General features: G+C 35.7%; 1 protein-coding gene across 1 annotated transcript in view; it reads left to right on the top strand.

The window, feature by feature from the left end:
- slc49a4 (solute carrier family 49 member 4) overlaps positions 1–14,262 on the top strand; it is a 64,202-nt gene extending 49,940 nt beyond the window's left edge. The window contains exons 8-9 of the mRNA XM_073845846.1: positions 2,227–2,409; positions 12,479–14,262. Of these exons, the coding sequence (XP_073701947.1) occupies positions 2,227–2,409; positions 12,479–12,594 (299 nt within the window). The 3' untranslated portion in view covers positions 12,595–14,262. The remainder of the gene's footprint in view (positions 1–2,226; positions 2,410–12,478) is intronic.
- The last annotated feature ends 403 nt before the right edge of the window (positions 14,263–14,665 follow it).

The following is a 14,665-nucleotide window of genomic DNA, read 5'->3' as shown; positions in this document are numbered from 1 at the left end:
TTTTTTTGTTTAGTGATAGTTGTTCATGAGTTTCACTGAACAGTTAAACTGCCTGCTGTTCTTCAAATCCTTCAGGTAACACAAATTATTTGGTTTTTCAGCATTTTTGTGTATTTGAACTCTTTCCAACAATGATGAATGATTATGAGATCCATCTTTTCACACTGAGGACAACTGAGGGACTGCAACTATTACAGAAGGTTCAAATGCTCACTGATGCTTTAGAAGGAAAAACGATTAATGAACCAGGGGGTGTAAACTTTTGAACGGAATTTTGCCAAAATATCATATTTTTTTCATTTAGTACTGCCCTTCAGAAGATACTTACATGTTCCCTAGAAGACAAAATAAGTTAAATTTACCTTGATCTTCAAATACAAAAAGTTTTCACCCCATCTTAATTTTTTTCTTCTGAAGTATCAGTGAATGTTTGAACCTTCTGTAATAGTTGCATACGAGTCCCTCAGTTGTCCTTGGTGAGACAAGAATTTAAAATCAGACAGTCATTGTTGGAAAGGGTTCAAATACACAAAAATGCTGAAAAACCAAAGAATTTGTGAGACCTGAAGAACTGAAGACTTTTCTGAAGAACAGCAGAAAGTTTAAATGATCAGGACAAACAATGGACTCATGAACAACTATCACAAAACAAACAAAAACAAAAAAAAGCTGTGTATCACTCAGGTACCAACACAGTATTAAGAATCAAGTGTATTTAAACTTTTGAACAGGGTCATTATTATAAGTTCACTATTATTTTGTCTTTTATGTAAAATATCTTATTCAGGTCAGTACTAAATAAAAAATAACATGCATTTTGTATGATCCCTCTTATTTTGGTAAAATAATTAACATTTAGCAGATTCTGCAAGGTGTATGTAAACTTTTGACTTCAACTTGTATAAGACATTTGTGTTTAGAACAAAATTACATTAAAAAGTTGGGAATCATTATGAACTTTGAAAGCATTTGATGTTTTTATTCACCAAGGTTGCATTAAATTGGTCAAAAATTACACTACTTGTGTGAGGTCAGTAAGATTTTTTAAAAGGGAATTTATTCTTTTATTCAGCAGGATCTATTGAAAATGACAGTTAAAACATTTAAATTAAATTCATTTTTAAATAAATGCTGTTCATATGAACTTTATATTCATCAAAAAATCCTGAAAATATGTATTACGGTATCCACAAAAATGAAAAAAATAATATTAAACTTATCAACTTGATTTAATGTGATTATAATAAGAGATGTTTCTTGAGCAGGAAGTCAGCATATTAAAATGATTTCTGAAGCATCCTGTCACACTGAAGGCTGGAGTAATTTATTCTTCACATGAATAAATTACATATTGAAATATTCAAATAAAATCATTATTTTGAATTCTAATACTATTTTACAGTTTTTACTGTATTTTTGATTAAATAAATGCAGCCTTGGTGAGCATAAGAGACAAAAAAAATTTAACCTAAACTTTAGAACACATGCATTAAAGCATCTATGTTTCAAATTATTATTTGTAAATGCTTGCAGTATTTAGGGTAAAGTTTTAATGCAACATTTCCCATAGGTGTTAAAGTCTTGTTTGTTTATCTATAATACTGTTTTCTGATTATTTCCTATCCAGTCTTTTAGTTTTTAGCTCATTTTTTAAAACTAGTGTTTGCTCTGTACTTTTCAATGACACTGCCAGCTGAGGGGTCTGTTTCTCCAACTGGAGACTCTGATGTGCTTGTCCTCTTGTTGTTGTGCATTGGGCTGTCCATTTATCTCTCTGCCCTGGTTAGAACCAGTTTGTGTTCTTCTTTTAAAACAGAACTGCACACTCACACATGAAACAGCTTCTCATCCTTTAAAATGACAATAGACTCATGACTTTCAAAAGTAGGGTGTTTTTTCTTCCCAATTTTTAAAATAAATTGAATTTTGGAATGAAAGTGTATTTAATACTGCAATTTCCACACTTCATTAAACTCCATGCTGTGCTAAGATAAAAAGAAAGGTTTCTTGTAGTACCAACTTAGAACATTATAATCATTACTTACGCGTTTCTTAGTCCATTAGAGTAATATGTGCTGAAATGGTGTTTGCCAGCACAGGAAATTTTGATTAGAAAGTTCAAATATTAATTTGTAAGGTTGTCTTTCTTTTCTTGTGTAAAGAATGAAGTATTCTAGAAATATATTTGTGATACAACCCTTTCTCTCTGTCTCTCTGCTCCCTTAGCCACTCTCTACACATCCTGCATCCTGGTGGGTATCTTCATCAACAGTAGTGTGCCCATTTTCTTGGAGCTGTTCATTGAGACGGTTTACCCAGTTCCTGAGGGCATCACCTGCGGAGTGGTCACTTTCCTCAGCAACCTCTTCACTGGACTTTTGCTGTTCTGCCTCACCTTTTACTTTACAGGTACGTTGATGTTTTAACTCTTGAAGGGCAAGGCTTTCCCTCAGCCCAGGCACACGAGTAAAACTTATAGACTTACACTTAGGACAGTGTCATTGTCCCAATGTCATTGTCCTCCTGAATGATGATTAACTTTCTGAGTAAGGATGTTCTGATGAAAAAATGTGCAGGGAGATTGACTTGTCTGTCCTATCTTGCTGTGTAAATAGTAGCTTCCATCTCAATATTCATGAGTCACTTTCTGACAGGTTTCCTTGGATTGACAGGTAGTCCGTGATAGTTTTATTCTAGCTCTTGCTGTTGGGGGACACCATTTCGGCAGGTTGACACAAAGGCTGTTTGTGTTTTCCTTTCAAAAACAACATGTCTTGAGGCATTGTGTTTTGGTGCCTAAATAACACATACATAACATATACACATAAATAGCACATATGATCTCAATAATTATTAATAGTGTTCTCTGTTGCGAATGGGCAAAATCTTCCAAATCTTCCTGTGTCAAGGACACATTTCACAGCAAAACAATAAGAAAAATTTGCTATGAAGAAAATGTAAATATATATATATATGTGTATATATATATATATATATATTTTTTTTTTTTTCTTTTATGCCAAAAATCATTAGGATTAAATAAAGATCATGTTCCATGAAGATATTTTGTAAATTTTCTACTGTTAATATATCAAAACTTAATTTTTGATTAGTAATATGCATACCTAAGAACTCAATTTGGACAACTTTTAAAGGAGATTTTTTTTGCGTCCTTAGATTCCAGATTTTCAAATGGTTCTATTTTGGTCAAATATTGTCCTATCCTAACAAACCGTAAATCAATGGATAATTTGTTTTAGGATAATTAAGCACATTAATGCCACAGTTCTTCATAATTGGCCTGTTTTTTGTTTATTTTTTTGTTTGTTTTGAATGATCCTCATTACTGTAGTTATTATTACCAAGATAAAAAATTAAGTGTAATAAAATTAATATTTATATTATTGTATTATTTAAAAAAATATATAGTAATATAAATACACCTTTACAACTTGTTATGCATTAGAGTAATTAGAATTGGGTGTTTAATAACTTAATATTAAGACTCCTAATTGCAGACTTTATTTGATTTATGCTTTTATTTGTTCATTCATTCATTCGTTCATCCATCAATCTATCTATCTATCCAACCATCCATTTTTCATTAATTTATTTTATTTAGTACATTTTTTTTGTTTTATTGAGGGATAAAATCAGACTTGCAAAATGATTAAAGCATATTAAAACAAGTGAAAAAACATAGATGTGTATTAAACCTGAGCCAAATATAGGAAACAGAATGTGTCTATTATATTTGGTACACTTTGCAATAAGGTTCATTAATTAACTACATTAATTAACATGAACTAAGAATAAACAATACTCACAGCATTTTTTAATTTTAATGTTAATTTCAGCATTTACTAATAAATTATTAAGATTCACATGTTGTGTTTGTTAACATTAGTTAGTGCACTGTGAACTAACATGAACAATGAACGACTGTTTTCATTAACATTAACAAAGATTAATAAATAGTCTAATAAATGTATTATTCATTAAGTTTTTTTACTTGAAACGTTTAGCAACCACCTAACCAATACTAAGAACATCCTAGAGCAACCTAGATCTCTAAAACTTCATGGCTGTGCCTGGGAAACCACCCACAACACTTGTGGTTGCCGGCAAGCACAGCTGACATTTTCTTCAGAAATTAGCATATGTTATAAATTATGGAGCTGTCAACCTCTGTTCACACTGACCGCTGTCAAGTCCAGATGCCCGCTGCGATACACTCATATCCACATTCTGTCATTGGCCTTGACTGACCGGCTGACGGGTCTCTTTTTTTTTATGAGCATTCAGGTTGCTGGACAGCTCCCAGACAGCAAAAACTCCTCAGTCTTCCTGCTGATTCTCTGGAGAAGATTAAATTGAGATGAGTGAGCTTAACTGGCTCATCCTTTCAAATCTGATTGGGTTATCGGTCCCAAATGAAGCCATGAGATTCGTTCTGCCTTTGTGTGGCTGTCAGAACAGCAGTGGCCCGCCAACACCGTGCCACGGCTGAAAATAACATCCACACAATGAGGTCTCTATAAATAGAAGGTTATTGCGTTGGCATTGCTATTGAGTTTTGAACACTTTGTTTCTGTTTAGGCCGACCGGTGTGTAGGCGCTGAAGAGATGATGGATGGATTTCTGTTTGTTTCATCAGAACCATCCTGCAACCTCTCGCTGTTTCCACTGGCAGAAAGCCCTTCTCGACATAATAAGCTCTCTGTTAACTAAATTGCACAAAATCTTCCTCTTAAAGGTGCAGTTCCACTTAAAATTGGACACCTAGGGAAATTAATAACACTTTCAAATGTGCACTTGCATAGGATGAAGCAGTATCACTCTTACACGTCCATTGATGTTTTGTCCTTTGTTGTTTTCATTGCCGTTTTCAATCTTCATAAGCTAGTTCTTAGAAGCAATGACCTAACCATGCGTGTTGCTGTCTAGTGGACCCACCAGTTAAATGCAGTCAATTCTAGACAAAGACACAGATGACGCACACTTAAAATGCTCACTAGACGTGAAACTGAAGTATACTTCTGCCTCAAGGGCACTTACACATTGGAGAGAGCTCTGACTCATCTCTCTAATCATGAAGACAAAAACTTATTTCTTATTAAATTTCATTGACATTCAAGAGTTTGAGGCCAGTAAGAATTATTTGTTAAGAAATGAATACTTTTATTCAGCAAAGTGACTATAATCATTTAGAATGTTACATAAGATTTGTATTTAAAAATGAACGCTGTTCTTTTGAACTTTTATGTTTATCAAAGCATCCTGAAATAAATGTATCATAGTTTCCATAAAAATATTAAAGAGATAGTTCACCCAAAAATGAAATTTTTGCCATTAATTACTCTCTTTGTCACACAAATTCTGATATTTTTTTAAGAAATCTAAATGCTTTCTGACTGCAAAAACAGCAATGCAACTTCTCGTAGCTTCATAAATTTACCATTGAACCACTGATGTGACATGGACTATTTTAACAATATACTTACTGCCTTTTGCCTTGAACGTGTCAGTTGTGTTGCTGTCTGTGCAGGATCAGAAAGCTCTTGGATTTCATCAAAAACATCTTAATTTGTTTTCAAAGATGAGCAAAGGTCTTACGTTTTTGAAATGACATAAGGATGAGTAATTAATGAAAGAATTTTTATTTTTGGGTGAATTGTACCTCAATAACGTCATATTTAGCCCCTGGAATGCGAATTTACTCAAGGGGAACCTTGACCAAAAAGTGTGTATTTCACACCCTCGAAACGCAATTGGCCGGGTTTTGTTGTAACAATCTGGCAATCCTAGCATGCACCTTTACATAAAACATATAGTACTCCAGTCCGTTCTTGAAATAATGACATTAAAACATCATGCCCACAGCTAAGGTTTAGCTGCTAAACTGTAAACACTTCACAAAACAATAATGGTGGATATGTTAGCCAAGAGCTAATGTGACTAACTGAAACAATACAGATTGCAGGCGCACCAGCCTAATTCGCCCATCTCTCTCTACCTGGTCTTTTTCCTCCCTGCATTATCCCTATAACTGCCGGTGCAGCAATATAAACAGCAATTTCACAATGATTATAAAGTGTGCACTTTTTTATTCGCTACACTACATTCTTTATTATTAAATGAAGTAATTAGAACAACAACAGTCTACATTAATCGACACATTCTTAGGAAATAGTGGATTCACAGTGAATTATCAGAACTATTTTGGCAAGACAGTATTATCGTGCTTTATCTGGTAACCTGAACCTGCACTAGGTATACATCACATATTAGCACAAAAAAATTGATATTTTGAGAATGTACACATAACATATCATTTGTACTTACAGGTTGTGGTTCGGAGACGCTTGTTAGTCCAAATAAAGTAAATTAGAATCCAAAGGATCGAATTGTATTGCTGTGGTATCGTGGAAAAAGTTAAATTGATTTGATTCTTCACATTATCATTTTTCGGTAATGAAAACAAACTTGCTTTCACAATGCATAACACAGCGTCTACTTGACATGATGCAGCCGGCGAGATTTAGGAATATACTAATGTGTTACCAAGTGACGTAGATTGGTAATAGGCGAAAGATTTGAAAATATACTCGTGAAGAAGATTCCGTCGCCTCTTTCTTTTGAGAGACGCTTTTTGATTAACAACTTAGATTAACAAAAGACTGTTTACATTGAAGGATAGCTACATTACAACCTACAAAAGAGAGATTTTTTGAAAACCCATATGACCTGCTCTTTAAGTGGTGTCCTTCTCTGTCTTAGTTAGAAGAGCCTTGAATCCTGTTTGAGACAGTGTCCTCTTGTTTAGCCTGTAGTAATTACCCTGTTTCTTTCCATTCTGTTACTAATATAGATCTGAACTATGGTTTAGATTGGGTTGTCAGTGTGCATTGAAAATCGCCTGTTCCCCTTTAGATTGAGCCTGCCTCGACAATGTTGTTTTATTTTCCAGATGCTCTTTTTTTTTTTCAGCCACCCAAGGTTGAATTGATGTGCTTTCAGGAATTGCACCTGCCTGTGACCAATGATACATTCAAGAATGTCTTACACTTTCTTTGTATTCACTTTAAAATGAAGTGAAAGGGATGTGCTTCACTGAGTTACAGTTGCTGTCCTTCCCAGCTGGCCATTTAAATTGGCAAGGTTGGTTCATTCACCCTTAATCTGAAAGCTGTGAATAGCTGGTAAAGATTGAACATTCAGCCTTTTTGAGGCCATGTCACCTAGTGTGTGAGGCTGGCCCTTATGTCAAACGTCAATAATAAAATTAAGGGTCCAGTAACCTTTTGTAGAGACCCAGAGTGCGCACTTCCTGCTCTAAACTCTCCTTGCAGCATTCGATTTAGCAAATGTTCAATTGCCTGTGAAGGTAAACCTTCAGCAAAATCAAGTTTCCTAGCTTTTCACACCTTGCTTAACCCCGAGGTACAGCTGAGGTGTGTATATTTTTTTTTATGAAGTACTTTTCATAGGAATAAAATATGGTTTAGCAAGCAATATTACAGTGGATATGTTGCACATACACTACTAGTGAAACATTTTTGAACAGTAAGTCTCTGCTCATCAAGCCTGCATTTATTTGATCCAAAGGACAGCAAAAACTAACATTTTGAAATATTTTTACTATTTAAAGTAGTTTTCTATTCCTGTGATTTCAAAGCGTAATTCATTACTCCAGTCTTTAGTGTCACATGATCCTTCAGAAATCATTATAATATGCTGATTTGCTGCTCAATTTATTATTATTATTATGTTAAAAACAGCTGGGTAGATTATAGTCTTTATCATTACTTCGGATCAATTTAAATAACCCTTGCTAAATAAAAGTATTCATTTCTATAATTTATTTCCCAAATACACTTCTGCTGACTCCAAGCTTTTGAATGGTATATTGTACATTGTTACAAAAATAATAATAATAATAATAATAATAATCGTCATGTGATCATGTGACACTGAAGACTGGAGTAATGATGCTGAAAATGCAGTTTTGATCACAGGAATAAATTGCATTTTAAAATATATTCAAATAGAAATCAGTTATTTCTAAATAGTTAAACGTTTCAAAATTTTCACTTTTGACTGGTATCAAAAGTACTAACTATAAAGTTATTCTTTAAATGATTTTGAAACAGTGTTAGTTGTACTCTTTACATTTTGAAAAAAGTATAAATTTTTAGCTGTACATTTCAGTATTTGGATGCATAAATTCATACAATGATTTAAGATTTTATTGTTTCATTTATTTACATTTTTTTAGTCAAAGTATTTTTTTTATCAGCCATTTATTTATTGAAATTAATTATTGACTATTGTATTGATCACATTTTGATTTTTTGTAAATAAAAAAAATATATGTTTTAAAATGTTAATGATAAAATTTAATTGTTATATAATGTAAACTATAATTCACAATATATTTGAATATATTATTGAATTTATTTGTTCTCTCTCTCTCTCTTTCTCTTTCTCTTTCTCTCTCTCTCTCTCTATATGTGTATATATATATATATATATATCATTTTATTTATTTATTTTCTGCCATGTCAAACTAGGTAAATAAACCAAATTTAGAGGCGCAAAATATAAGTGTGATTTAATCTCTTAAGGAGAAAACAGAGCCTACAAACTGTCAGTCAGCTTTTCTCTATGCTGCTTGGGGCCATAGCGAGACATTAAACCAAGCTGAAATATGCCATCAGTCTGCCAGCTGAATGGGTACCGATTAAGAATAATTACAGCAATAAGAAGACCATCTCAGACGCCTTAGCTCGCCTGACAGGAAGCGAGGAGCCCTGTGGGCGACTGCGAAGACATTGGGCCGCCTGGTCCCGACGTGAGACGGCGTCTGTAGGATGTTTCCCTCGCATCCCTCCCCCCTTGTCCTCGCTTTTGTCTCAGTGCTCCGCGTGTAGGAGATTGCGAGTGTCAGGGTGAGTGGCCTGTTTATGCTGTCATTCCACCGTGGCCTTTTCAGCACATTACAGCCCCTGAGACGATGGCAGAAAAGAGACAGGCTAAATTGCACCCTTAATAACAACATCTCTGCAATCTGCCGTCAGGTATTAAGAGGAAGGAAATACGACATAACAGTTTGACTGCTGCGTAAACTGACAGACAGGATATAATTGCTGTGCCCCCATTATTGCGAGAGAAGGTGGGAGAAATCGAATCCTTTAACCCAAGATCTTTTGCATTCTCCATAGCGCCGCAGCCTTTAGGGAGAGAATGAGTGTTGTGTCCGAAGTTCTGCCTCCCATTAGCGCTGGAAGGGTGACTGTTGACGACTCACAGATTTTTGGGGAGCGTCTGATTGGATTACCTGAGCCGAGCCGCTCTCTTCATTAACATTCGGCGCAGACGTCCCGCCTGCTTGATGCTCCCTCTCTCTTTTAAATTGATGAGGCTGGGGCGGGCGTGCGGCACAGACATAATAGCCAGATAAACACAACTCCATTAACCTGCCGCTATACCAAGCGCTGCTGAAGGGATAGTAAGGCCTGATTAATGAGGGGGCTTTTGGAAAGAATCGCTGCTTCCCGTTTCTTCGAGTCGACATGGCTCTATCCTCCAACGTACCTGCTTGTGTTGACTGTGCTGCATGGCTAAATCATATCATTTAGGCCAAATGGGCTCAGCAGCTGACCCAGCATGCATTTCACCTTCTGCCATCGATTGCAGCTCTCACTTCAGGGGCAATTGATCAACCTGTTATCTGGATACGGGACGCCTCGAAATTGAAATCCACTTCTCTATTAAATTAAGTTGCGCTCTTTCCTTTGTCCTCGAGGGTCTGTGTGTTTGACCTGGTTTATGTTATATTCGACCCGGCGCTCTATCAGAGCCACAACAGCTGGTGTGAAGCTTTCATCCATTGAATCGCTGCTGTGTATGTCAACTGTGAATGTGCTTGCACAGCACTCGCATGCTGTTTTTAGTGTTGTCTTTTAAAAGGAGTCTTAGTATTCATGTGCAGTGCGTGTGAAATGATTCTATTGCTGGTTTAACCTTCAACCTCAGTGTAAAACCTCTCGTAACTTTAACTGCTTGATGAATGCAATACAGTGGCTCTGGAAGACAGTGTTTGTCTTTTTTTCTTTCTCACATACTCTGAAATATTTCAGAGAATTATATTGTTTCTCTAGTCTATTTGCTTTTGGTTATTGGAGCATGAAAAGGTATAAGGTTTGGTCAGAAGTGCCAGCTGCATTTAGCCAAGGAATTGCTGTTTGTAGCTACCTTTAGTTCTGTGATGTAGTGAAATGAAAAATAAAATACACTATGGAGGGTGTTATTCCTATTATTATTATTATTATTATGAAAGGTATATACTTTTTCCATCAGGAATTGATTGGATGATAAAAAAAATGTATTTCATGGCAAAATCCACTGCTACAACAGTATAATAGAAGTAAACACATTACGTTTATTCATACATTTATTATTATTTTTATTTAATTATTTTTTTTTACCTCTTAGAGCTGTAGTGTCACTCGTGAATAGTCTGTGATCAGAGCTTTAACTGAACTCAATAAAAAAAACATTACATTTATTCATAAATGTATTACATTTTTGTTTTGTGTTTTTTGCCTTGTCAATCTTCAACCTTGCAATTTGCTATTTAAAAACAATTATTTTACCTATTTACCATACAAACAAGAAAAAAAAACAGATGCCTACCATATTTGCAATTATGTTGCAAATTTTTAAAGGGATAGTTCACCCAAAAATGGAAATTTCCCTATGATTTACTCACCCTCAAGCCATCCTAGGTGTATATGACAAATGCAATCAGAGTTGTTTTGAAAATGTTCTGGGTCTTTCAAGCTTTATAATGGTAGTGAATGGCTGTTGACAATTTGAAGTCCAATAAAGTGCATCCATCTATCATAAAAAGTACTCCACACGGCTCCAGGGAGGTTAATAAAGGCCTTTCTGAAGCGAATCGATGCGTTTGTTTGAAAAATATCCCATTTAAAACTTTATAAATCATAATCTCTAGCTTCCACTACATGTTGTATGCGCATTCACGATAGAGTGGTATTCCAGCAAATGATGTATGCGTGGTGAGAATATAATGGAGTTGAGGTCAAACGTTTACGTACACTATGCAGAATCTGAAAAAATATTAATTACTTTATCAAAATAAAAGGGACCATACAAAATGCATGTTATTTTTTTTATAGTACTGACCTGAATCAGATATTCAGATATAAGATATTCCTCAAAGACGTTTACACATAGTCCACAATGATGCTTTTCCTTCTGAGTGTTTGAACCTTCTGTAATAGTTGCGTATGAGTGCCTTAGCTGTACTCTGTATGAAAAGATTGATCTCAAAATCATACAGTCATTGTTAGAAAGTGTTCGTACACAAAATTGCTGAAAAACCAAAGAATTTGTTGAACCTTAAGAATTTTTCTGAAGAACAGGCGCCAGTTTAATGTCCAGGACAAACAAGGTGCTAATGAACAAATATTACTAAACAAAAAAACACAGCTGTGGATCATTCAGGTAACAACACAGTATTAAGAATCAACCGTATGTAAACTTGTGAATGGGGTCATTTTTATAAATTTAACTATTATTTTCTCTTGTGCACTATATGGAAACATCTTTTATGTGGAACATCTTATTCAGGTTAGTACTAAATAAATAAAAAAAATAACATGCATTTTGTATGATCCCTCTTATTTTGGTAAAATAAATAACATTTTGCATATTCTGCAAAGTGTATGTAAACTTTTGACCTCAACTGTAGTCTACGTTTTGTTTAGAGCAAAGGAAAACCAGTCTCCTCTTGGCAAAATCCTCAGACATTTTTCCTTACAATTACTCGTTTTGTACTTCAAATACGTGACTAGAGTTTAGTTTGGCTCATTCTACTGCGCTTCTGTGTTTGTCACTGCGTTACCCACTGGAATGTTACTCTCATGAACGCACATACTGTACGACAGTTAGCGAAATCCAGAGATTACGGTTTGTAAAGTTTTAAATATGGATATTTTTCACATACAAATGCATCAATTTGCTTCAGAAGACTTTTATTAACCCCCAAAGCCATGTGGAATACTTTTTATGATGGATGGATGCACTTCATTTTACTTCAAAATCTCAACAGCCATACACTGCCATCATAAAGCTTGGAGGAGCTAGGACATTTTTTTAATATAACTCTGATTGTATTCATCTGAAAGAAAAAAAGTCATGTACTGTATGCCTAGGATGGCTTGAGGGTGAGTTAATTTTCATTTTTGAATGAACTATTCCTTTAATGAATGTTAAAATGTGAAAAAAGCGTGAACCTTTTAGTTCATACATTTGTTATTTTCTCTACACTTGGAGTTATTCATAAGAACATGATAAACACATTTCTGTTCTATCACGCATTGAAGTGGCATCTGGTGCACAAAAAGCTGTTATCGCTAACCTCAATCAACCTTGTTCTTTTGTTTTTCAGAGCTCTCCTGGTTGAACTGGTGTCTGACAGGCTCCTGCATCTTCAGTCTCCTGCTCCTCCTCTTCTTTAGGGAATCATACGACCGCCTCTATTTGGACGTCTTCGTCTCTGTCTGAGCACACCGCTTGAGCTTTTTTCAGCTGAAGACTGAAGGCTTGTCTTTTTATGGCCACTATTATTCCAGCAGAGTGCAGAGAAAGGGCACACAGCATGTTGCTCACTTTTATGGATCTGTGGGTTTTTTTGAAAAATGTTGTAATTGTGAAATATATGACCAGCAGTGGTGGCAGTGCATTGTGTTGGCATCATAACTAACAGTGGGAACCGAGACCCGACTAAGAAGGGAAAGAAGTGTAGATATTGACCTTTCTACTTGACATTTTACCTCCTGGATGCATCCCTTTTGTATTTTATTTTACTTTTTTTTTAAAAAACGATTAATGGAAATTATGTGTTTACATTTACTGGCACAATATAAGAGACATTTATTACGTAGAGAGGCACAGACACAAGCGGATCTACCCACGGATTTGGCAGTCCCCCACAGTGATGACTCCTCTAGTGCTCTCACCACATCTAATGGGAGTGTAATGGATAATTATAGACAAGCTCAATTAGCCGCCTGGCGGGAGCTACGGCCGTCTGTGGACCGGGGACCTCTTAGAGCTGTAGTGTCACTTGTGAATAGCCTGTGGGATCCGAGCTTTAATTGACCTGCGATAGGACTGTCAATAAGTGGCATACACTGTGGTCCTCCAGTCTTCTTGTTTTCCTTATCAACCCACATTATGCAAAGGATAATTCAGTCCGCTGTGGGGTTTAACTAATCACCTTGCGGCCATTAGTCCGATTCTGGGTCATGTTACCTCAAGGCATCCGAGGTCATAGTTTATGTGACGAGGGATCTGTATTATTCATGTTTAGGTAGCCATTAGGTAGCCATTCTCATGTGACAGCTTGGTTTGTAGCTGTAGCATGCGCACAGTGGCTGTCTGTTGCACAAGCATTTTAGGCTTTTATAATTTTATGCAATTGATCATGCATTTAAATGTAATTTATTAACTAATTTTAGGGAATAATACACTAATATCGGCGATAAGGGATTGTTAATGGTTTTTATGTCTGAGTACTGTTGCAGAAGAGCATTTGAACGTGGCATTATGGACTGCTGGAACAGTACAACACTATTCACCAGCAATAATAGCCATGTTCGGTAGCCTGTGGCATAACCTAATGCAAAAACGAGTGCAGTACTCCCTCTCGAGTTTAAAATACAGCCTGTCGTATGACCCGTTGCACACACTGGGCTGTTCTCTCTGCATTTTTCTGCATGGGGCCCATCTGAATCCTGACTGCTTTGCTTTGATTTTGCCTTGAAAGGTGAAATTGAATTGACTTGATTGACGGTTTTCTGAGGAAGGATGAGCATTTTATGGACACGGTAGATCTAACATTACCACAGCTTTCCAACAAGAACTTTGGACACACACACGGTTTTGTTCTTCTCTGGGAAAAGCCTGCATGTGAATCACTTTTTCGTGTCTTTGTACAGAGCGGTTCTCTTTTTACCTGTCATTAACGTTGCCTTAATTAACAGTGACCTTTGTTCTGTCCTCCTCTCCACTGTGATGTGCGTGCCGTGCTGCAGTCGGTGCTTGTGCTCTGTTCTGTCACTGTAATGTTAATCGTAAGTGGCACTGGAGAGGCGTACGTGCTCCTGTCCATGTGCAGATACATGTCAAAGATTTTTAGCACCTTATTAAAAAGATGTTTTTAAAATGGAACCGTGTCTTATTCTCCTGTCTGTCATCAAGATGCTAACCCGGCTTGAAGACATAAAACAGATCTGAATGAAAGAGATCTTAAAGGGATAGTTCACTCAGAAACGAAAGTTCTGTCTTTAATTACTAACCCTCATGTCGTTCCAAACCCGTAAGACCTTTGTTCATCTTCCAAACACAAATTAAGATATTTTGAGGAAATCTAAGAGCTTTCTCACCCTGCATAGACAGCAACGCAACTGACACATAGTAAGGACATCGTTAAAATAGTACTTTTTGTTCACAAAGAAAACAATTTTAACAATTAACAATTACTATTTTATTTTAACAATTACTATTACTTACTATTTTTCTGGCCCTTGAACATGGTTGTTGCTGTCTATGCAGGGTGAGAAAATATAAAAAA

Source organism: Garra rufa, chromosome 8 (genome assembly GCF_049309525.1).
Source record: "Garra rufa chromosome 8, GarRuf1.0, whole genome shotgun sequence".
Taxonomy (NCBI): domain Eukaryota; kingdom Metazoa; phylum Chordata; class Actinopteri; order Cypriniformes; family Cyprinidae; genus Garra; species Garra rufa.
This window is presented reverse-complemented; position numbering and strand designations above follow the sequence as displayed.